Below are 23,031 nucleotides of genomic sequence, written 5' to 3' on the forward strand. Positions count from 1 at the left end.
TAAAAGTGACTCTTTTGATGGCTGAATTTGCAAACTATAAGTGGCAAGTGACTGGCAGAACAGACAGACAGTCACCACCTCCAAAGCAGAGGCTTCCCAGAAGTTCTTGTTTTCTAGCTCATGGGGGAAATGTGTGCGAATGAAAGTGGATTAAGGATCGCTGCCTCAGTCTGTTTTAGAGATGTGAATAAAAATCTTGGCTTGAGACTGCTTCCTCTCTGGTTGACTGATTTTTCAATTGATTTGTATTTATTAGCTAATGAAATTAAAGTTGTAAAAATGATAACAGAAACACAATAAATCTCTCCCACAACTGGCTGTTTCTATGTCACTGTGGTGCATTCCTCACTTTGATTACTTCAAAGTCTATTATTTTGTTCTCAATTATTCTGTTTTTCTGGCACTGGAGAAAATCAATTTGTTTTATTTTCTCTTATTCATGCACTCAATTATGCTCTTCGGGCACATTTAATCACTTTGATGTTTTCATTTTATGGCCCGTCTCTAGGCACTTCAGCTGCTTTGCTGCCAACGGGCAAGCAGGACTAATTTGCATGTCACAATAGACTTGAAATTCTAACTCAATTTAGAAGTCTTTATGAAATCTCCCTCCAAAATACACTTGGAGCTGCAAAGAGGTAGAAGGAAGTGGGCAAACCCGGAGCCATAAAGATGCTTCCCTTTCTCAAAAGCCTGTGAATTCCATAGAGGACTGTGCTGCAGGGATGTCCCCATCCAGGTTTAGCAGAGGAGTCTATGGGATGGCATGTTTGTATATCTTCTCTGGAACTCTGTGATGAGAATCCTGTGACAGCTGCTCCTGGGCATCCAGGCCAGGGATCTGGGCCCACTTGCTCTGGCATCAAGTGACCCTTAATGCTGCTGGATTTGGCACTGTGCTTGATAGCACTTGAATCTCAGTTGGTTATAGGGCCTTCAGGTAGACCAAGAAAGTTGACAAAAGATATTCCCAAACTATAGGTGGCTTATCTTGTTTTTTTTCTAATAATCTATAATCTTCCTTTGCCCTTTGATAATTTTAGCATTAAAAGCAGAGAAAGATGAGCAATACAATTGCTTTGGGCACTTACTTTGGGCAAACAAACATATAAAAATGCATATTAGCATCTTCCAACTGCTTCTCAAAAGTGTTGTATGCAATAGTCAACAGCTTCACCAAGCAGAAGGAACATTCTGTATTTGGGCACAATCCTCACCTTCCCAGGTAGAATCTCTGCCTTCCCTTACATACTGAGTGCCCTTGTACAAAATGATTAGCCTCCTTAAGCCTCAATTTTCTTACCTATTAAATAGGACTAGTAATATCCGCCTCAGAGACAGACTTGCTTCTTAGCCTTTAGTACAATCAAGAACTTTGCTATATATTTACTACCACACATGGAAAATTTTCTTATATAGACTGATTTATTTAAACAGCTTCATTATAAGTATAATCTCTTTGAAATTAAAGTTTCATGTGTAAGTTGTATTTCTAATATACATTAAGACATATATAATAAATATATTAAATCAATTACTACCCTGGGATTTTTTTGTGTGTGTTTTTTTCAAGGTTGGAGCTTGCTCTAGCCCAGGCTGACCTGGAACTCACTTTGTAGCCCCAGGCTGCCCTCAAACTCACAGCAATACTCCTACTTTACCCTCCTGAGTACTGAGACTAAAGCCAGGCAACACCATACCAGGTAACTTGAGATCTTTGATCCTGCTCTTACTTTCATCTAGAATGTTCTTCACCTCCCATTGTATAAAACTCCTTCACTCACTTCATTAAGCTCTATTCCCAAATGTCACCTCCTTATAGAGACCTTTATTGACCATAATATCTAAAATGGCACTTCAACATTTATTTACTGATCATGTATCTGTCTCACTAGAATATAAGTCTTTAATCCCAGCACTCAGGAGGCAGAGGTAGGAGGACTGCCATGAGTTCCAGGACACCCTGAGACCACATAGTGAATTCCAGGTCAGCCTAGGCCAGAGTGGGACGCTACCTCAAAAAAAAAAAAAAAAAAAAAGGAAGAAGAAAAGAAAGAAAAAATAAAGAACATGAGCTTTATGATGGACAGGGTCTTTATCTGTCCTATTTTGTGTCATTAGTTGCTGGCACAGATTGACACCAAATACATATTTATTGAATGAATGAAAAACTGAAATAGAAAACTAGCCCATGGGCAGGAGATTGGGCTGAGTGGTTAAAAGTGCTTGCTTGTGGTCTGGAGAGATGGCTTAGCGGTTAAGGCATTTGCCTGCAAAGCCAAAGGAACTTGGTTCAATTCCCCAGGACCCACATAAGCCACATGCACAAGGTGACACGTGCGTATGGAGTTTGTTTGCAGTGGTTGGAGGCCCTGGCACACTCATTCTTTCTCTCTTGCTCTCTGTGCCAAATGAATAAATAAATAAAAATTAAAAAAAAATTAAAAAGTGCTTGCTTGCAAAGTCTGATGGCCTGGGTTCAGTTCCCTAGTACCCATGTAAAGCCAGATGCACAAAAAGGCTCATGTGTCTGGAGTTCACTTGAGGTGGCAGGAGGCCTTGATACACCCATAATTACTCTGTTTCTTATAAATAAACAAATTTTTTTAAGTTTTTTGTTTATTTTTATTTATTTATTTGAGAGCAAAGATGGGTGGTGGGAGAGAGGGAGGGAGAGAGGGAGAGAGAAAGAGAGATAATGGGTGCACTAGGGCCTCCAGCTACTGCAAATGAACTCCAGATGCATGTACATCTGGCTAACGTGGGTCCTGTGGAATCGAGCCTCAAACCAGGGTCCTTAGGCTTCACAGGCAAGCACTTAACCACTAAGCCAACTCTCCAGCCCATAAACAAACAAATATTTTTAAGAAGAAAATTAGCCTAGCAGTATCCTGGTTCCCATTCTACTCCAACAAGAGAGTGTCAGGGAAAGCAGAGTAAAAAGCGAGGATTTTCCACCCCTATTGGATGGCAAGAAGGCCCACCTAACTGCCATGTCACTAAAGGCCACATGGAAAACAGTAGAATGGGACAACTATCAAATCAGCTGTAATTGTACAGGATGTAAATCTATTACTCAGGCTGCTGAGGCAGGAAGGTTGTGAGTCTGAGGCCAGCCTGGGATACATAGAGAAACTTTGTCTCTAAAAAAGGAGTTACTTCCATTCCTACTCAGGGTAGTGAGATTTACTCAGGAGCCTGGATTTTTATTCCTGTCCAGTAGGAATGAGGTACCTCATTTCATCCCCTGAATGTCAATGTTGGCTAACTAGGAAACCCAGATTTTTTATTTGTTTTAGATTTTCTTTCTCCTTCCTTCCTCCCTCCCTCCCTCCCTCCCTCCCTCCCTCCCTCCCTCCCTCCCTTCCTTCCTTCCTTCGTCTCTGGCCCAGGCTGACCTGGAATTTACTATGTAGTCTCAGGGTGGTCTTGAACTCATAGTGATCCTCCTACCTCAGCTTCCCAAGTGCTGGGATTAAAGGTATGCACTGCCATATCTGGCTGATTTAAGTTTTTCTTTTTTAAAATATATTTATTTGCAAGGAGAAGGAGAATGAGACAGAGAGAGAGAGAGAGAGAGAGACAGACAGACGGAGGGAGGGAGGGAGGGAGGGAGGGAGAGAGAGAGGATATGAGAATGGGCACACCAGGGTCTCTACCTGTAGCAAACAAATTTTAGATGCATGCACCACCCTGTGCATCTGGCTTTATGTGGGTACTAGGGAATCTAACCCAGGCATGTTTGGCTTTGTAAGCAAGTGCCTTAACTGCTGAGCCATTTCTCCAGCCCTGATTTAATTTTTTTGTTTGTTTGTTTACTTTAGGTTTGGCTCTTTGTGTTTTTAAAAAAAAATTATTTATTTATTTATTTGAAAGAGAGAGAGAGGAAGAGAGAGAGAGAGATGGAGAGAGAGAATTGGCCCAGGTCTCCAGCCATTGCAAACGAACTCCTGACACATGCACTACTTTGTGCATCTGGCTAATGTGGGTCCTGGGGAATCGAACCTGGGTCCTTTGGCTTTGCAGGCAAATACCTTAATCAGTAAGCCATCCCTCCAGCCCTGTTTTTTTTTTAGAGAGAGCTAAACTTCAAACCATTTTAATGGAAGTCAGGCTTGGTGGTACAGGTCTGTAATCCTAGTGTTTGGGAAAATAAGTAGAAGGATCACAAGTTCAAGGCCAGCTTGGACAACTTTGTAAGACTCTACCTCAAAATATAATGTGAATAAAGAATTTGAGGGTATAGCTCAGTGGTAAAGCACTTATAAAGCATAGGTGAAGCCCTAGGCTTAACCTCAAGTACCACATAAAAATTAGTACCATTTTAATATTTACTGGAGTGATATTTCAAATATACATTTCTATTGTACATATTTTGAGTTATGTAATATCCTTTGATTATTATCTATTATTTTTGTGGTGCTGGAGATTGAAGCTAGAGCCTCATATATTCAGGGTAAGTGATCTAGTGCTGAGCTATATCCGTAGCCTTTGATCATTATTCTAAGGAACTCTCACAATAACCATCATTAGGAAAAACATTATTGAAAAACCTAAAATCTGAAATACACATTCAGAAATGAAGTCTTTTTCTGCCCAATCTGTTAATCTGCTAACATTTGGAAAATACTTTAAAGTGGAAGCTTTGTCTTTTAGTTCCCCATCTAGAAGTTATGGGGTAATAGCCCCTCTTCCGCCACTATGGTGTCAGAGGAAACCTGATGAAACAGAATATTTAAGTAAGATTTAGTTTCACCACATAAGTGTTCAGGATAGAATTAAAAGCCACTCACCATGTGAAGAATGGGACCAGGTGTGGTGGCTCATGCCTTAAATCCCAGCACTTGGGAGGCAGAGGTAGAAGGATTGCAGAGAGTTTGAGGCCACCCTGAGACTACATAGTGATTTCCAGGTCAGCCTGAGCTACAGTGAGATACTACCTTAGAAAACCAAAAATAAAAAATAAAAAATAATGGGAAATGTTCTTGGGCTGGGAGAGATGACTGAATGGTTAAGACACTTGCCTGCAAAGCTAAAGGACCCAGACTTGATTCCCCAGGACCCACGTAAAGCCAAAAGCACAAGTGGGTGCATGCATACAGAGTTCGTTTGCAGTGGCTAGAGGCCCTGGTACACCCATTCTCTCTAACCATCTCAAATAAATATATATATATATTTAAGAATAGGAAATGTTCAGGATGATGAGATAGCTCAGAAGTTAAAGGCACTTGCTTAGTATAAAGTCTACCAGCCCTGGGTTTGATTCCTTAGTACTCATGTAAAATCAGACACAGAAGCGGCACACCTGTTTGGCATTCCTTTGCAGATTTAAGATGCTCTGCTCCATACCCCACCCTCAATTAAAAAAAGAATGGTAAATGCTCAAATGGAATAAGGGGGGGGGGGAATCAACAGATGACATAAAGATGTCATAAATTGTCTGTGGCCATATCACCCAGAGCATACATGACCTTGCTTAGCCTCAGAGGCTAATCAGGGTTAGTATTTGGATGGGAGATGACACAGATACTAGAAATATCTGAGGAGTTTAAAGCAATTATCATGCTGGGCGTGGTGGTGCACGCCTTTAATCCCAGAACTGGGAGGCAGAGGTAGGAGGATTGCCATGAGTTTGAGGCCACCCTGAGACTCCAAAGTGAATTCCAGGTCAGCCTGGGCTAGAGTGAGACCCTACCTCAAAAAACCAAAACAAATAAAAAATAAAGCAATTATCATAAGAGTGTTTCAGTGAGCAATTATGAACATAGATGAAACAAAACCACAAAACAAACAACTCCAGAAAGTCTTGGCAAAGAAACAATGAAAAAAAAAAAACTCAATGGAAATCTCAGAACTGGAAAATAAATGGGAGCAACAGCAGAATGGTAGAGATAGAGGAACAATCAGTAAACTGGAAGACAGAAGAACAGAAATTACCCAATTTGAATAAATAGCAGAAAATAGACTGAAAAACCAAACAGAGACTTAAGGATCATGTGGGGCTATGATGAAAAATATGAAAGATCTAGTACTCATGACATCAAGTCTAAGAGGGAAATGAGAAAGTGAGACTGAAAAGCATCTGAAGAAATTTTGGCTAAAGATGCCCTCATTTTGGCAAAAGACTTAAACCTATGGACTCAAGAAAGTGACTGCATCTCAAACAAGATAAACCCAGGGGTTGGAGAGATGGCTCAGTGGTTTAAAGTGCTTGCCTGAAAGCTTGACAGCCTGGGTTTGACTCCCAAGTACCACATAAAGCCAGATGCACAAAGTGGTGCATGCATCTCCAGTTTGTTTGCAGGAGCAAGAGGCCCTGGAGCACCTATTAACATTCTTTCTCTCTCTCTCTGCTTTCAAATTAATATATTTTTTAAAAGTTGACCCCCCTTTTTCCTCTTTGTTGCTGGAGGATCACCACCATCATGAATGACATAGTAGGGCTGGGAAGATAGCTTAGCAGTTGTGTGTCCACAAAGCCAAAGGATCCAGGTTTGACTCCCCAGGTTCCATGTAAGGCAGATGCCCAAGGTGGTGCATGCGTCTGGAGTTTGCAACAGCTAGAAGCCCTGGTGTGCCCATTCTCTCTCATACACACTCACTCTGCCTCTTTCTCTCTCTTTCTCAAATAAATAAATAAAAATGAATGATATATGTGGCGGTTTGAATAGATGGCCCCCAATATATTCAGTGTTTTATTAGTTTGTAGTTTGGATCTGCAACCACCTGGTTGGAGGCAGGTGTCACTGGGTGGATCTTAAGGTGTCGTGGTGGCTTTCAGATTTCAATCTAAAGATATGCAAAGTGTGTCTAGCTGGAGTTCCTGAAGTGTGCTATACTGTATGGCTTTTGGTTTGTGCTTTTCTCTCTTTCTCTTTCTCTCTGTGCTTGGACCTGTGAAGGCAGGCCAGCTTCTTCTGCCATTTATGGAACTTACCCTGGATCTGTAAGCTTCAATAAATCCCTTCCTCCATAATTGTGCTGGGTCTGAAAGCTCATCTCAGCGAACCTGATGCTGTCTGCTACAACATAATCATCTGGACCAGAAGTTCATACCAACTGACTACTCCACAGGAAACAAATGGTCATCGACATCCTGCACCCAGAGAAGGCTACAGTACCTATGGCAGAAATTCAGAAAAAACTAGCCAAAATATACAAGACCACACCAGGTATCATCCTTGTATTTGGATTCAGAACCATTTTGATGGGGGCTAGACAACTGGCTTTCACATGATTTATGATTCCATGGATTATGCAAAGAAAAATGAGCCCAAACAGACTTGCACAATGTGGCCTGTATGAGAAGAAAAAGATCTTAAGAATACAGCAAAAGGAACACAAGAACAAAATGAAGAAAGTCAGGGGCACCACCAAGGCCAATGTCAGTGCTGGCAAAAAGCCAAAGGAGTGAAGACTGCAATGACTTGATCTGCCATAATGCTGCAAATGTCTAAGGCAACCAAAAACTAAAAAAAACCCAAAAAACAATAAACCCAAAGGAGTTCTTGCCAAGATGTCATAATTAAGTTTTTGGAAAATACCAACAGAAAAACAAAGCTTTATTTATACAGTATTGTCAACTCACTGATAATTCAAGTGACAACAGATTTCTCATCAAAATCATGGAGTCCAAAATAAAGAATGAAGTGGTATAATATTTTTCAAGTGCTGAAATGAGAACTGTCAATCTAGAATTCTATATCCTGTGAAGATATCCTTCAGGAATGAGGCAAAATAAAGGATTCATAGAAGAAGAAAAATGAAAATTTATTGCTAGCAGACCTACTCTAAAAAGTGTAGCTTAGAAAAGTTCTTAAAATGGAAAGGAAATGATAAAATAAAGAATCTTGAAATATTGGGGAGGGATAAAGAACAATAGGAGGAATAAAAATATGCGGAGATTTATTTTTCTTTTCCTTTTTAGTTTTCTAAATTACACTTGATAGTTGAACCAAAATTTATAACACTGTTTGATATGGTTCTAAATGTATATAAAGGAAGTGTTTAAGACAAGTATACCATAAAAGGGGGAGAAGAAATAGACCTAAAGCCAGAGTTTCTATGCTTTAATAATATTTCTAACATGTTGACAACAATAGAATGTAATAAATTATGCATGTACAGTAGAGCAACCATTACAAATCAACACAGATATAAGAATTCTACAGAGAAGTAAAATGGAATTTGAGCAAGATAAAAGCCACCTACATTAAAGGATGGAGAAGAAAACTGAAAAACTAAGAACACAGACAATAAACCAAGAAAAAAATTGAAATAAAAGAGTCAATCCATCAAAAATCCTTTGGATGTGGGGGCTGGGTAGATGACTTGGCAGTTAAAAGCACTTGCTTGCAAAGCCTGTTGGCCTGGATTCAACTCTCTAGGAGCCACATAAAGCCAGATGTATTAAGGGGCACATGCATCTGGAGTTTGTATGCAGTGGCAAAAGGCCTTGTATGGCCAAACCCACACACTCTTTCTGCTTACAAATAAATAAAAATAGTTTTTTAAAAATAGAAAAAAGTACTTTGGATATAAGTAATCTAAATAAAGTAATAAAAAATAAAGACTGGCAGGCACTTAAGAGTATGGTATTGTATATATGTAAGTAGAAGAACACATTACTGGGGATGGACAGGCCTAAGTGAGGTCAGGTGAAGAGATTGAGTAAAGGAAAGGTTGGGGAGGGCTAATTAAAATCTAAGAGGGTATGAATAAGACATATGGAAACCTACTTTTTTGGATAGTGGTATACCCAGAAGCCATAGATTGTTACTAGAAAATTTTCAGTGCCAGGGATGGGATACCTTCCAGTGAGTTGTTGGACAGGGAGGTCCATGGTGCCCCCAAAACATTACATGCCATTGCCAAGTTTCTCGGTTTCTCACCAGGAATAAATGTTAAGACCCTATTGCTGAAGTCTCCACATGGTTGGGCTGCAAGGTCACTGAGAAATCCTGCTGGAGCTGAGCTGAAAAATTCCTCTGTGTAAACCAGCTGCTAGAAAGCTAAAAAAGCTATGCTGCATGCAGTTCCATGGGAAAGAGAAAACTCATCAGTGGAGATAAACAACAGTGGACACTGCAAGCCTTAAATTTGGCCAGGCAGGCCAAATGAGTCAATGGGTACAATAATGGCATGTCTGTTATGGGGGAAACCAACCGCTCTCTAATTGGATTAGAGGCCTGCTCCACAGGAGGGAATACATGTCTGATACTGAAAACCTATGATGGGGGAAGTCATGAGCCTGCTGGTTTCTAGCTAAATGTAGATACTATGCTCACCAAACTACTCAATAAGAACTTCTCTTAATGTTCATACCCATGTATTAATGCTACTCTTTTATTTTTCTTTGGGGTCGGGTCTCACTCTAGCTCAGGCTGACTTGGAATTCACTATGTAATCTCAGGGTGGTCTCGAACTCATGGCAATCCTCCTATCTCTGCCTCTCCAGTGCTGGGATTAAAGGCATGAGACGCCGGGATGGCTTAGCAGTTAAGGTGTTTGCCTGCAAAGCCAAAGGACTCAAGTTCAATTCCCCAGGACCCATGTTATCCAGATGCACAAGGGAGCACATGCGTCTGGAGTTCGTTTGCAGTGGCTGGGGGCCCTGGTGTGCCCATTCTCTCTCTCCCTCTCTCCTCCCCTTTCTCTGTCAAATAAATAAATAAATATATTAAAAAAGGGCTGGAGAGATGGTTTAGCAGTTAAGCACTTGCCTGTGAAGCCTAAGGACCCTGGTTTGAGGCTTGATTCCCCAGGACCCATGTTAGCCAGATGCACAAGGGGGCACGCATCTGGAGTTCGTTTGCAGTGGCTGGAGGCCCTGGCGTGCCCATTCTCTCTCTCTCTCTTTCTCTGCTTCTTTCTGTCACTTTCAAATAAATAAATAAATAATAAACAAAAAAATAAAATAAATATTTTTAAAGCCCCAAACTACAATCTGAATTCACAGGCTGAGAATATAGTTCAGTGGTAAAGTGTCTGCCTATATGCCTGAAGCCTTAGATTCAATAATAAAAAGGAAAAATGAAATTCAGCAAGGTCATGAGATACAAAATGTGTGAAAATTAGTTGAATCCCCTATACTAATAATAAACACATGGAAATCTAATTAAATTAAAAATAGTAAAAATATAGCCAGGCTTGGTGGCACATGCCTTTAATCAGGCAGCACTTGGGAGGTAGAGGTAGGAGGATTGCTCTGAGTTTGAGGCCATCCTGAGACTACAGAGTAAATTCCAGGTCAGTCTGGTCTTAGAGTGAAACTATACCTCAAAAAACCCCCCAAAAATAAAATAAAATAAAATAAGATAAAAATGTAATTCCCTTCACATTCATTCAAACAATGAAGATGGAAAGAAATACTTATTGAGCAAGCCATGGTGGCTCAGAGTTGTAATCCTATTTGGGAGGCTAAGGCTAAGGTGGGAGGATTACAAATTTAAGGGTACACGGTAAGACCCTGTCTATCCCTTCCTTCCTCCCTTCCCTTCCCTTCCCTTCCCTTCCCTTCCCTTCCCTTCCCTTCCCTTCCCTTCCCTTCCCTTCCCTTCCCTTCCCTTCCCTTCCCTTCCCTTCCCTTCCCTTCCCTTCCCTTCCCTTCCCTTCCCTTCCCTTCCCTTCCCTTCCCTTCCCTTCCCTTCCCTCCCCTCCCCTCCCATCCCCTCTCCTCCCCTCCCCTTCCCCTGCCTTCTTCCTTTCTTTCTGAGAAAGAGAAAGAGAGAGAGAGAGAAAGAGAATGGGTGCATGCCAGGGCCTCTAGACACTGTAAACAAACTCCAAACACATGCACTACCATGTGCATTTGGCTTACATGGGGTACTGGGGAATTGAAATGGAGTCATTAGGCTTTGTAGGCAAGTGTCTTAACTGCTAAGCCATTTCTATTTCTCTACCCTAACACCCTTTCTTTCTTTTTTCTTTTTTTTTTTCCAAGGTAGGGTCTCACTCTGGCCTAGGCTGACCCGGAATTCCCTATCTAGTCTCAGGGTGGCCTCAAACTCATAGTGATCCTCCTACCTCTGCCTCCTTAGTGCTAAGATTAAAGTCATGCACCACCATGCCTGGCTCCTAACACCCTTTCTTAAAGAATAAAAATTTGAAAAGGTCTGGGGATATACCTCAGTTGTAGAAAACTTATCTACCATGTGTAAGGTCATGGATTCATTTTCCAGTATCACACAAAAAGAAAAAATACATATAGACATGTTCAGCATCTCTATGTTGAAAATTACAAAATGTTGATAAAGGAAATAAAAGCAAATCTAATTGTGCATGATAATGTAAACCTGGGTGGGAGGTTGAGGCAAATGAAAGGATTGTCAGCTTAAGGCCTTTGTGGACAACGTGGTAAGATTCTGTCTCAAAATAACAGTAAATAAGGGCTGGAAATGTAGCTTAGTGGTATAGTGGTTTCCTTGTATGCATAAAGCCCTGGGTTCAATCCCCAATGCCACATTTATGGGTTGGAGGACTCAACATAGTAAAGATGTCAACCATATGCCCATTGATATATGGACTTTCTAAATCACATTAAGATTATTTTGTAGATATACACAAGGTTATTCTAAAGTTTATTTGGAAAGCCAAGGAGCTAGTTTAGCTTAAATGTTTTTCTTTTCTTTTTTTTTTTTTTTTGTATATAGAGTCTCAATGTGCAGCACAGGCTGGCCTTTGAACTTGTGATTCTCCTGCCTTGACTCCCTGAGTGTTGGGATTACACATGCATATCACCAAACTCAGCGTTTAGATAAAATAACTTTGAAAAGAAGGAACTAGAAGGAATCACTATACTGGATTTTAAGATTTATTATAGAATTATGGTATTCATGACTATGGAAAAGAGACAATCCAGAGAGGAAAAAAAAAAACTAGTTGTCTTAGAGTGAATGAGGATTTTTGGAAAGAGACAGGATTTTCTGCCTGTAGCTATAAGTGGGTTTACATTGTGAGTCAAGGCATGACTTAGTTTTCAGGATAAATTGAATACCTGGTGGTACCTAGAAAGAAAATGGCACCTGAAACATTTAGAACATTTGCCTTCTAACCCCATTTTTTCCAACTGTCTGTAGGTGTAGTGGCCAGGTTTTATAACCAAAAATTGGGATATAATATCTAACTAAGTATTAACAATTATTGTAGCGTGTCTACCTGTTTTCCCTCCCTCTTCCTTTCTTTTTGTGCAGTGCCATGTGTCCTCTGTACAAATAATCTACTATGCAAATAATCTACCACTGAACTACACCCCCAGTTTTTATTACCTTTTTCTTTAAGCATTACATGTTTATGTGAGGAAATTTGAAAAATACAGGGAAAGAATAAAGAGCAAATAAAAATTACTCATAATTCCTAGATAACTACTGTTAAAGTAGCTTGGTAAATTATGGTCAGACATGAACATGGTGGCACATGCCTGGGGCAGGAAGACAGTGAATTTAAAATCAGCCTGTCTCCATAGTGCAGCACTGTCTCAAAAGTTATCACCAGGCATGGTGGCTCACGCCTATAGTCCCAGCACCCAGGAGGCTGAGGTAGGAGGATCGCCATGAGTTCAAGGTCAGCCTGGGCTAGAATGAGAGAATGAGGCACTGCCTCAAAAAGCAAAAACAACAACAACAACAAAAAATCATTAAAGATAGATACTACTAGCATTTCCTTTTAACGTTTTTCTGTACATACCCACGTGCTTCCACATACAATGTATACATTTATAAAATTGAGACTGTATGGTATTAAACCATTTTTCATCTTATTTTTTTCACTTAACATTATCATGAACACATTCTTGTATCACCAAATTATTTTCAAAAATTTCCTATGTAATTGGTGGAAATAAATTTTTCTACATACATGTACTATATGAAATTAACAATATACTTCAAATTCAATTTAGCAAAAAAGAATACATCAAGTGTCATTCTGTAAAGCTATGCACTTTCCCCTGGCATATTCCCAGTCCCAGTTTGTATCCAGGCTGGAAACATCAGTGTCACCTTTACTTCCTTTTACTTTGTTCCTCTCTGAATGACCTACCTACCTCCATGTACTGGTGAAACTCCTTTCCTACCACTTCTTAGCTATTCTTTTTTACCTAACCCATAGGTCTAGTACAGACTCTTGTAGGATCACCCATTGGACTACACTCTAGTGATCCACCCTCCAGCATCACTATATATCATGCTGTGTTTTAATTCCAGAACATGAATAACTATCATCCTTGAAGTCTTCCTCCCAGATGCTTTTATTTAGCTTCAGTACTATAATATCCTTATCTGTCCAAGGGAGACATTTTCATCCAGATTTCTCAACTATTTATCAGAAACAGAGACCATACATGCATGTCTTCAAGTGCTCTTTTCTCTCTGTGTGTGTCTGATTTTAGCCCAAGCTGGGATAAAGGTGTATACCACCATGCCCAGCTTGTTTTTAGCAGTTTTTATTTCTCATGACACTGAACACAAGGCAGGTTCAAAAGTTGCTTGGTTGAGCTGGGCTTTATAGTGGAGACACAATCATACCTCTTAAAATTTAACTGGTTCAGAATGCATTTTTGGAGCCTGTTCAGGATTGGGAAGGTTTGCTAGGGGTAATGGGGAAAAAAAAATAAAAACATAGGTGGGGATAAGTAGGCATGATAGGGCACTGATACCAAGTGGAGGAGAGGCACCAGGCTGAGTTCAAATCCATTGTCCACTGCTTCTTTGTTACATGATTATGGGCATGGCACACAATGGATACTAGGTCTCTTACCTCATGAGAAAATCCTGAGGGCTGAATAAGATGGTGTATGAGAAGTACCCAGCACAAAGGTGTGTTGTACACTTCGAATAATGCTGGTTTCTACCTCATGAATTTAGGTTGAAATTTGGTTTTCATGTGTAATTTGACAATAAACTTCATAGTTTGTTAAATTTAAATTGTCCAAGTTACCATAACTGCAGGAATATACCCCATTTTGTTTGAGAATTTATAAAACATTTAGCATGGCATTTTTATAACTTACTTTAGAACAATAACTGTAACAAACCTTCCCATTTTTTAAAGGGTTCCCATTTCTTATACTCTTCAGTGAAGCAAGAAGATAGGTCATGCTCAGTGGGGAACTTAGGCTGGAGGTCAGCTCTTGGAGACCACAGGGGTGTGGAAAGGAATACAGAGAGAGCAAGGTGCAGGAAGGGGAGATAAAGCATAGACGTCACAGAAATCTTTACCCAAAGCCATGCAAACTGGCTCAGGATATCCACCACAATCCTGTTCCAAAGTCCTTCCAAGAAGCCCTGAAGCAATCATCAGTATGTCCTTGGGATCAACCCTGCCTCTCACCTCATCCTTCTGGCTCTTTGGGCAGCAAGAGAAGGTGTGGGAGGAAGCCTTGTTTCTATAGTATAGAGTCCCACTGGGCAGGAGTAATACTTTGGGTTCAGGGCTCCAGCTGGTCTTGAACATGCTTAGATCTGAGCCCCCTTTTCCCCATTGCAAGCCCTTAGAAGGATATCACCTCCATACTAAAGGCTGTTAGAAGAGGTGCTGCTTACTGCCTCCCCCCACATACAAGGGTTCTCCTGAGAGTATTACAAGCAGATGTGCAAAGTGTCTCAGCTTGGGGCAATGGAAATGTAAATAGACTGGAGCTGGAGGCAACAGCACGCTGGAGGCAGCAGGAGCTGGGGAGTTGGCACCTTCTATCTTCTGTTCTCTACTCAGTTCCGAATGGAGAGGGAAGCTCCAGATCACCATCTGGTGAGGCTGATGGGAGCATGGCAAGGGTGAAGGGTTAGGGGGTAGTAAAGGTCAAAGTCTGGGACCAGAACTTCAAGGGTTGCTCATGGCTGTCTTTCTCCCATTTCCAGGGAAAGAGATTGCTGGAGCTTTGGATCAGCCACATTGAAGGAACTAGGTGAGCACTGTGGGGTGGAATAGATTGACTAGGGGCCACTGTGAAAAGCACACAGGGCTTGTAAGTAGACTGGACAGGACAATGTTGCTAAGCAGAGAAGGGGCACCAGGAAGGCCAGAAAACTTTGCTCCAAAGCTCCCATTCAGGCATATGTGCTTTACCACTTATTAGTGGTATGTGGAACAGTACAGGTACTTGGTAAGTACTTGCTGAATGAAGCAAGAGACTTCTTCCTCTCTAATACTAAATTTCCTCATGTGGAAGACAAACAGTAGCTATTATTCTTTTCATTTCACCTGTTTTCTCTTTATATACTTCCACCACTCTTTGGTTCCCCTCCCCAGGCCTGATCTGCAGAGGCTGTGTGCTAAGCTAGCCTTCTTAGGTAAGGATCAGAAAGGGCAGGTGTGCCCATGGCTTTGTTCTTTCCTCTTAACCCCTCTTCTGCCTTTCTTCCTGACCCCATCCATGTCTTTCTCTATCCCAGGAAAACTTTGTGTTATAGTTCTGGGAACTCAAAGTACATTTTGAAACTACTCACAAGTGTACACTGCATGTTCCCCCTGTACAAAGGGTTGTGCTTGACTGTAATATGAAGTGCAGACTCCTCAATGGTCCCTTCTTGTTTCAAATGTCATCAGTACCACAGAACACACCTACCCTATCCCACTGCATCATATACAGCTAGCCAGGCTAATGGAGTTGGGCCCCTCTGGGGTTTGATCACATCAGCACTGTTCCACCTCTGGAAGGCTCACTGTGAGCTAATTCCTCTGGAGTATGTTAACCAGAGGAAAGGCAGACAACTGTACACATTTGGAGATGGGGTGATGAAGATTTTATACCAGTAGTCATGTGCTGTATTCAACCACACACTCTACAATGTGGGCTTCCTTGGTAACAATGACACACATCTTTTTTTTTTTTTTTAAATTTTTCAAGGTAGGGTCTGAGCCCAGGCTGACCTAGAATTCACTATGTAGTCTCAGGCTGGCCTCAAACTCACAATTCTCCTACCTCTGCCTCCCAAGTGTTAGGATTAAAGGTGTGTGCCACCACACCTGGCTCCAACACAGCTTTAGGGGAGTTCATTGGCACGAGAAGAGCAAGTTGTGAGAACTAAACAGGTCTTTTCAGCAGCTTGAATTGACTCTCCTTGCTATGGTGTTTTTTTTAAGGTTTTAGTTTTTAGTTTTTCAAGGTAGGGGTTCACTCTAGCCCAGGTTGACCTGCACTTCACTATGTAGTCTCAGAGAGGCCTTGAACTGATGGTGATTCTCCTATCTCTGCCTCCCAAGTGCTGGGATTAAAGGTGTGCACCACCACACCTGGCTTTCCATGGTTTTATTTTCATACTTTTTTTCTTCTCAGAAAGACTAGTAAGCAGGAAGGATGGGTAAGAGAGGGTCTAAATTTGCCTGTAACTTCAGTCATTCTGTGATGTGTAGACTGCATCAGTATGAGGTGAACTTTCTGGGGCTTGATTTCCAGTAGGTTAAAATTTTTTCTTTGGTGCTTCTAAGAGATATGGTGAGAAACAGAAAAAACCCCAAACTCAAGGCTGAACAAACTCAACCAGATATTCTGGCTGAATTCTCTTGCACAGAACTGCTGAATGCATCCTACCCCCTTACTACCATCTCACCTCCCCACAACAACCTGTGCTCCTCACCCTGCCCTTTGTTTTTAATAGTGTGGGGAGGTACAGTGAGAAATGGCTAGCTTCACTGAGTTTTTTTTTTTTTACATGTAAGAGCAAATGACAGTCTTAGAGACAGGTTTAGGAAAATCTTTGAGAATGCAGAAAATTCAGCAGCCTTTCCACACTGACCATTGTCATGGCAACGCACTATCTGATGGCAGCTTGCGTCACCAGGCTGAGGGGCACAGTATCAGTATAGCAGGTTAGCCTGGCCATTTTTAGCTTTATTTGGACTTCATTCTACCCTCATTTCTTCTAGGTTGAGCTGATTTTCTTACTGGTTCTGGACTCATACGCTTTGCAAATTTGCATGGCTAGGAACACAGACTGTTATTGTGAAAGGGATGGTGAATGGGAAATCTGAACATATCTTGTATTCTCAAGCCATTGTACTTACTATCCACCCCAATGGCTCTTCCTCAGATACTCTTAGTGAGTATGTTACAGTTGTTCTCCATATCAGTTCTTTTTATACTTGGCATTACCTCCCCACCGAACACTGACTCATTTGCCAACTTACACTAGACTGTTCTCATTTTTTTTTCTATGCTCTTATTGCAATATAGAGTGTCCAGGAATCTTAGAGGTGGAAGGAACCTTAATAGTAATTCAGTCCAATCACACCTCCTCACATCCCAGGCAGGAGCCCTTCTAGTCAAGTGATTGTCTACACCACATTTGCGTATCTCTAATGACAAAGACTTCATTTCTTTCTGGGTAATCTGTTCCACTTTGAATAGCTCTAAATGTTAGAAAATCCTCTCCCCTAGTTAATGAAGATCAGTTATTTTATAATACCCACCTATGTGTCTAGCTCTCTTCCCTATGGCCACATATACTTTGTCTATGTCCTTCTCTGTGACAGCCTTGCAGAGATATGAGGCAGAGATCACCCCCACCCCGAGGTTTTCTTCTCCAGAAAGTCCCAATTTCTCTAAGCAGACCTCTTGGAGCCTGGCCTCTACTGCTCTCCCCAGACCGGCTGACCTCCTGCAGCATGCTCCTATTTGTCTAGAGCCCTTTTAAAGTGAGGTCGATACTGCATTAGCATCTCTGGAGGCCACCTTGACCCAGTGACTCATACTGAGCTCTGTGTCAACTCCAGTCTCTAATTCTCTTTCAGACAAAATGTTGCTAAGCCACATCTTCCCATTCTGTATGTGTACAGTCTCTTGAGGACCCCATTCTTGGTCTGGATATTTTCTCTCTATTGAATTCATTGTGTTACAATCAGAACATTGCTTTCATCTGTTAGAACTTTAAGAAACCTGGCTCCCATATACTTTCATGTCCTCTAGAATATATTCTTTTTGCTTTAATCAACCCCATTTTAGATTTTTGTCTTAAGGCTCTCTCATTTACTTTTTTTATCTTTCCTATTTCTCTTCCCTTAAGATTACCTTCTTTAAGTCTTGTTTTCTCTCACTTGCCATTTCAATTTCCCCAATTGCAAGATGTCATCATTGTCTGGAGCTGTGTGCCTGGAATGTGTGCAAGGAAGCAAGAGCATACACATATGTGCACATATGGAGGTGTGAGCAAGGAGCTGCAGGGGGGTTTCTATTGTGTTGTCTGGGCTCTGCCAGGATTTACAGCCTGGATGGGAAAGTAGCAAGGTGGAAGGAAGAGGGAAAAGAGAAGGTGGGCCAGGATCAGTGTCGAGGGAAACAGGGAATGTGTTCTGGGTATGAGAGAAGCAGGGACAAGCAGATGGGCAGGGTATTGCTAGACTTCATCTGGGCTGTGGCACTGTGAGAAGGGTCAGCACAGAAGGATTTGAAGGCCTTAGAAAGTGAAGACTTGTGGAGTTGGTAGATACTCAGAGCTCAAAAGGATTGAAACAATAGAATCAGAAGAACTCTGGGGTATAGGTCCTTACAAGGGGCAATGAGCTGTGAGTGTAACTGTGAGTATCTATGGCTCATTGGTTTAGAAAATTTTCTCTGGCCAAAGAAGCTCAGGATACAGAGTCCTTGTCATAAGTGTTGCTGTTGTCATTGACTGCACACTGCTACTGGATGTGGGTCTTAATATAGCCCTCAGCAAAGACCCTCAGGACACAGAATGTTCCCTTAGGCTAACTCTGGCCCTGGCAGGCCTCCTTTCATGTAGGATCATATTCCAGGGAGGAGTCAAAGGTAGGAGAACTGGCACTATCTTGATCATTTTATGAATGAACATAGGAATTTCACTCTTCAGGATAGGCTATAATATGATACATTTGGCCTTTTAAATTTGCAAATCAGGTCCAAACACACACACATGCACATACAAAATCAATTACACAGGAAAATGGCTGTCCCAAATTCTTAAAACGAATGGTAGAGAGAAGTGAGTTGTGAAGAAGCAGCTGGAGATGGGAGGGGACTCTACTGGAAAGCTGAGAGCAGTGACCCCAACAGCTAGTGAACAGTATGGTCTGATAAACACCATTTCCCTTTACCCTGCAGACAGAATACCTCCAGGGAAGTATGAGGGAAGAGAAGGAGGAAAAGGCAGCAGCTTTATCCCTTGGGCTCTGGCAAAGCTGGGGGCTCCCCTCCTAGGCATCAGAATCCCTGATTACTCATTGGAGTTCCATGAACTTTCAAGGCTTTTTGGGCAGAGAATGTCTGGGAACCCCTTTCTCATTCCAACCCTTCAATTCAAGACTAAATTCACTTGAACTTTTCTTAATTTAAATGGGAGGGTTCCCCCCGCCCACCACAGGGCTGGAGATGGAGTAGAGGCAAATTCTCTATCATTGAACTGCACTTCTAGCCCTCAAAGATGGTTTTACTGTTGGCCTTTTGAAAGAAAAAAGATCTCAGGGAATATTTTAGAACTGATTTTCCCCTGGAAGTGCCTAAAGCTGAGCCTTTTGTTCTTTTGAAGGTGACATTAGCCAGCCAAATGACAATCTCCACCAGAGTGGATTGTGCAGAATTCCGGCTACAAGATGTCAGGCCAGAAAGAGGTTTCCTTTCCAAGAGAGGGAAATGATTAGCTGCCAAAAGACAAATGGTATTTGAGGAAGCCCCCAGCAGCAGGCCACCACAAACGGGGTAGAATTAGGAGGGCAGGACAGGAGGGGTGGTGCTCACCTTTGATGTAGTTGAGGATTTGCTGGATTCGGTGGGGCTCATTGCGGTCTGGCCGGCAGCTTGGCGTGATTTCCAGCACATAATCAGGACCATATGCTGTGAAAAACTGTAAGGAAAAGGGAAAGGCCAAAAAGCAAACTAAACCACATAAAGCCTCCAAAGCAAACCACATACAAACAGGACAATCAAAGAAACCCACCACTACCGACAAGGCCAGAGCAGCCTTGTCGGGTAAAGCAGTATGATGTAGCAGTTAGCCCTGCCCTGGTGGCATCATACCTTTAGTACAGCTATTGTGAAATTCTTGGGCTTGCTGTCAAGAGTCCCTTGCTCAGGTCTTAGCTTTTCACATCAACCATAGCCCTTCCTGTGCCCTGTTCCTACCACACTAGACTGTGATGCTTTCCCACAGGCACCTGAGCTTTGTGTGTCCTCATGTGTTCTGCCATTGCGCTTTCCTGCACTTCCAATCCCTGAAGCCCGGGGCAAAACCTTCTTATCCCTCCAGGCGCAGATCAAATGTCACCTCTTTCACAAAGCTGTCCCTCATTCTCCACCAACTTCTGCAGCATTCTGTTGGTGCCTCACTTACGACCCCCCATTCTGATAGACCATGGACCGTGCTTGCCTGCATATCACATGCTGCCTTGGATAGGTGCTTTTCAACAGTGACCAGATATCCCTTCTCCCTGCTAGATCATCAGCTAGCTCCCTAAAGGCAGGCAGTCCCTAGATTTTATTCATCTCTTTGGCCTCCCAGTCCACAACAACTGCTTATTAATTTTGGTTGCCTTGAATTCCCTGCCCTACAAGTAACAAGCAAGTCTCGTTTTTCTACTGTAGTTTTTCTTTCTCTGCAGTAATTTTTTTTTTTCAAGGTAGGGTCTCACTCTGTCTCAGGTTGACCTGGAATTCACTATGTAGTCTCAGAGCAGCCTCGAGCTCACGGCGATCCTCCTACTTCTGCCTCCCAAGTGCTGGGATTAAAGGTGTGTGCCACCATGCCTGGATTGTTTGTTTTTAAACTCAAGGAATCAAAAGTTTATGGATTCTATTTGTAGCTCATTAGATGACTACTTGTGACCTTTAGTAAGTGAGAGTATCTCATTCAGCTTCTCTATTAGGACCCATTCAGACAGAAACACTCTATGACAAAGGGAATCATTCAATTGAGATCAGTCTTTGAATGAGAAATATTCAAAGCTACTATTTCTGTTTTGTTTTTAACAGAAATAGTATTTGTGCACATTCTGTGGAGATAGCATATGGTCCTTCACATGATGTGCTTTCAATAATGACACTGTTAGGTGGTAAGTAAACCAGGAAAATCCAAATTCCCTGGATAAAGGGGGGCTGGAGAGATGGCTCAGTAGTTAAGGTGCTTGGCTGCACAGCCTAAAAACTTGGGTTCAATTCCCCACAAAAGCCAGATGCACAGAGTAGCACATGCATCTGGAGTTTGTTTGCCAGTGGTTAGTGGACATGGTACACTCAGACTAACTCTCACTCTCTTAAATGAATAAATTGTTTAAATAAATTGTATAGCAGGCATGTAAACAAGATCTTGATCTGTCAGGACTTTGATACCATTCAAAGAGCTCCTTAGAAATAACCCAGAGTTATTGCCATTGTCACTAAATTGTCCTTGGTAGGAGTCTGGATATGCAATTGGCACTGTGGGAGATATTGTGGAACAATCTCAACTAATCTTAGCCAAAAGGCTGAGAAACGATGTGTGGAACAATCTTTAGGGATTCTAACAGTGTCCTTATGGAATCCATGGGATTCATTTCATGGGGAAATAGCTTTTGCACACCCATGAAGGAAAACCCTACACATGTAATTTAAAGGAAAGTTCCCAAGATGGTGTGTGCTGGCCTAGAAAAATAGAGGTGCTTAGTCCTGCTTATAGGAATTATCACTCTGATGACAAACACCCCAAATTCTAGAGGTGGAAGAGGCCTTCAGTAGGGATGTCTTTACCAAATCTATATATAGGACAGACAACGGGGCTACCTGGGGAGCTATGCCCAGAAAGTAAACTCCTATTTGTGGCTGAAGAAACTTGAGAGGCTTATATTTTTAGCCAAGGAGGGCCTCTTGGCCCAAACCTGAGTCCCTTGTAGGCTTGGCTGTGGGAAAGAAGGCTTCAAACAGGTGTGGCACTCTCTTCTCCTAAGAAGTGTCAAGTGGTGTACACATCTCTTGAGTATGGCAAGACAGGCTTAGAGCCACTGAAGGAAGGTAGCTGAGTGGAAGCAGCACTGCTGGGAGACCCAGATCCCTGGCATCAAAGTGTTATAAAAACCAGGGCAGAAGCCGGGTGTGGTGGCACACGCCTTTAATCCCAGCACTTGGGAGGCAGAGGTAGGTGGATTGCTGTAAGTTCGAGGCCACCCTGAGACTACATAGTGAGTTCCAGGTCAGCCTGGACTAGAGTGAGACCCTCCCTTGAAAAAAAAAAAAGAAAGAAAGAAACAGGGCAAGATGTCTAAGTTGAGATGTAGGAAGAACAAATGTATCTCTATGTGCAGAACTGATACTCTGGATCCTTGGTCAGCAAGGCATGTTGTAAGCTGTTTTTCTAGAGCTGAAGGTTTGGAACAATGTGTTCTTCCTCACAAAGTGCCTACTATGCAGTTACCTATACTCTCCTACTTTAGTCTTCTTTGACCAAGAGCACACTGTTGCTAACCACATAGTCATCTGGGGCCAGAACAGACAGTCACATGACAGAGCATGTCCTGACTTCATTTGCTTGTAGTTTTAACTGACTGAGCCACACAGTGGGCGAAGTCATCAATAATCCATTCTTTGCTGAAGTAGGTTGGCTTCAGGTAAAAGCAAAATTTTGGTCCCCAAACTCTCTACCTTTTCAGTCAATTTTTTTTTTCTCAGACCCTGCTTATTTGTACTGCTTCTGGGCTAGGGGACTTAAATAGTTTATGATAGTCCCAGTGTTGGGAGCCAGTTATGCATCACAGCTGGCTGTTCCCAGTCTTGGAGCACTGTATAAGTGGGATTGAGGCAAGCCCAGGCTGTATCTAAAGCAAAGGTGGTACCTGTGTGGCCTCTCTGGCTATTTCATGATATTTCTCTGTTCCTACTATATTTTTATTTTTGCACTTTTTATATCCTCTCTTCTAGACTACGAACTTTGCAAAAGCAACAACTTCTGTCATGTTCACTTTGTATACCCTGTAGAGTCAAACTCAAGTCACCACAAGTTTTCCTTAAATGCATGCTGGCTTAAATTAATCCACCAAGGGTTTAGCTAGGTGTTTGGTTAATTGTGTGGAATACTTCAAAGAGTCATCTCATAGCACGAACAGCTTTTTTAGGCT

The 23,031-nt window shown here is 41.9% G+C and overlaps 1 protein-coding gene and 1 pseudogene across 2 annotated transcripts in view; one reads left to right on the forward strand and one right to left on the reverse strand.

Moving 5' to 3' along the window:
- Window positions 1-7,414, forward strand: part of LOC105944191 — a 68,332-nt pseudogene extending 60,918 nt beyond the window's left edge.
- Window positions 1-23,031, reverse strand: part of LOC101597314 (histone deacetylase 8) — a 318,694-nt gene that overhangs the window by 66,550 nt on the left and 229,113 nt on the right. For both annotated transcript variants that reach the window (XM_045140944.1, XM_045140945.1), the window contains exon 10: window positions 19,688-19,793. In XM_045140944.1, the coding sequence (XP_044996879.1) occupies window positions 19,688-19,793 (106 nt within the window). The remainder of the gene's footprint in view (window positions 1-19,687; window positions 19,794-23,031) is intronic.

The sequence above is a fragment of the Jaculus jaculus genome, chromosome X (assembly GCF_020740685.1).
Source record: "Jaculus jaculus isolate mJacJac1 chromosome X, mJacJac1.mat.Y.cur, whole genome shotgun sequence".
Classification (NCBI taxonomy): Eukaryota; Metazoa; Chordata; class Mammalia; order Rodentia; family Dipodidae; genus Jaculus; species Jaculus jaculus.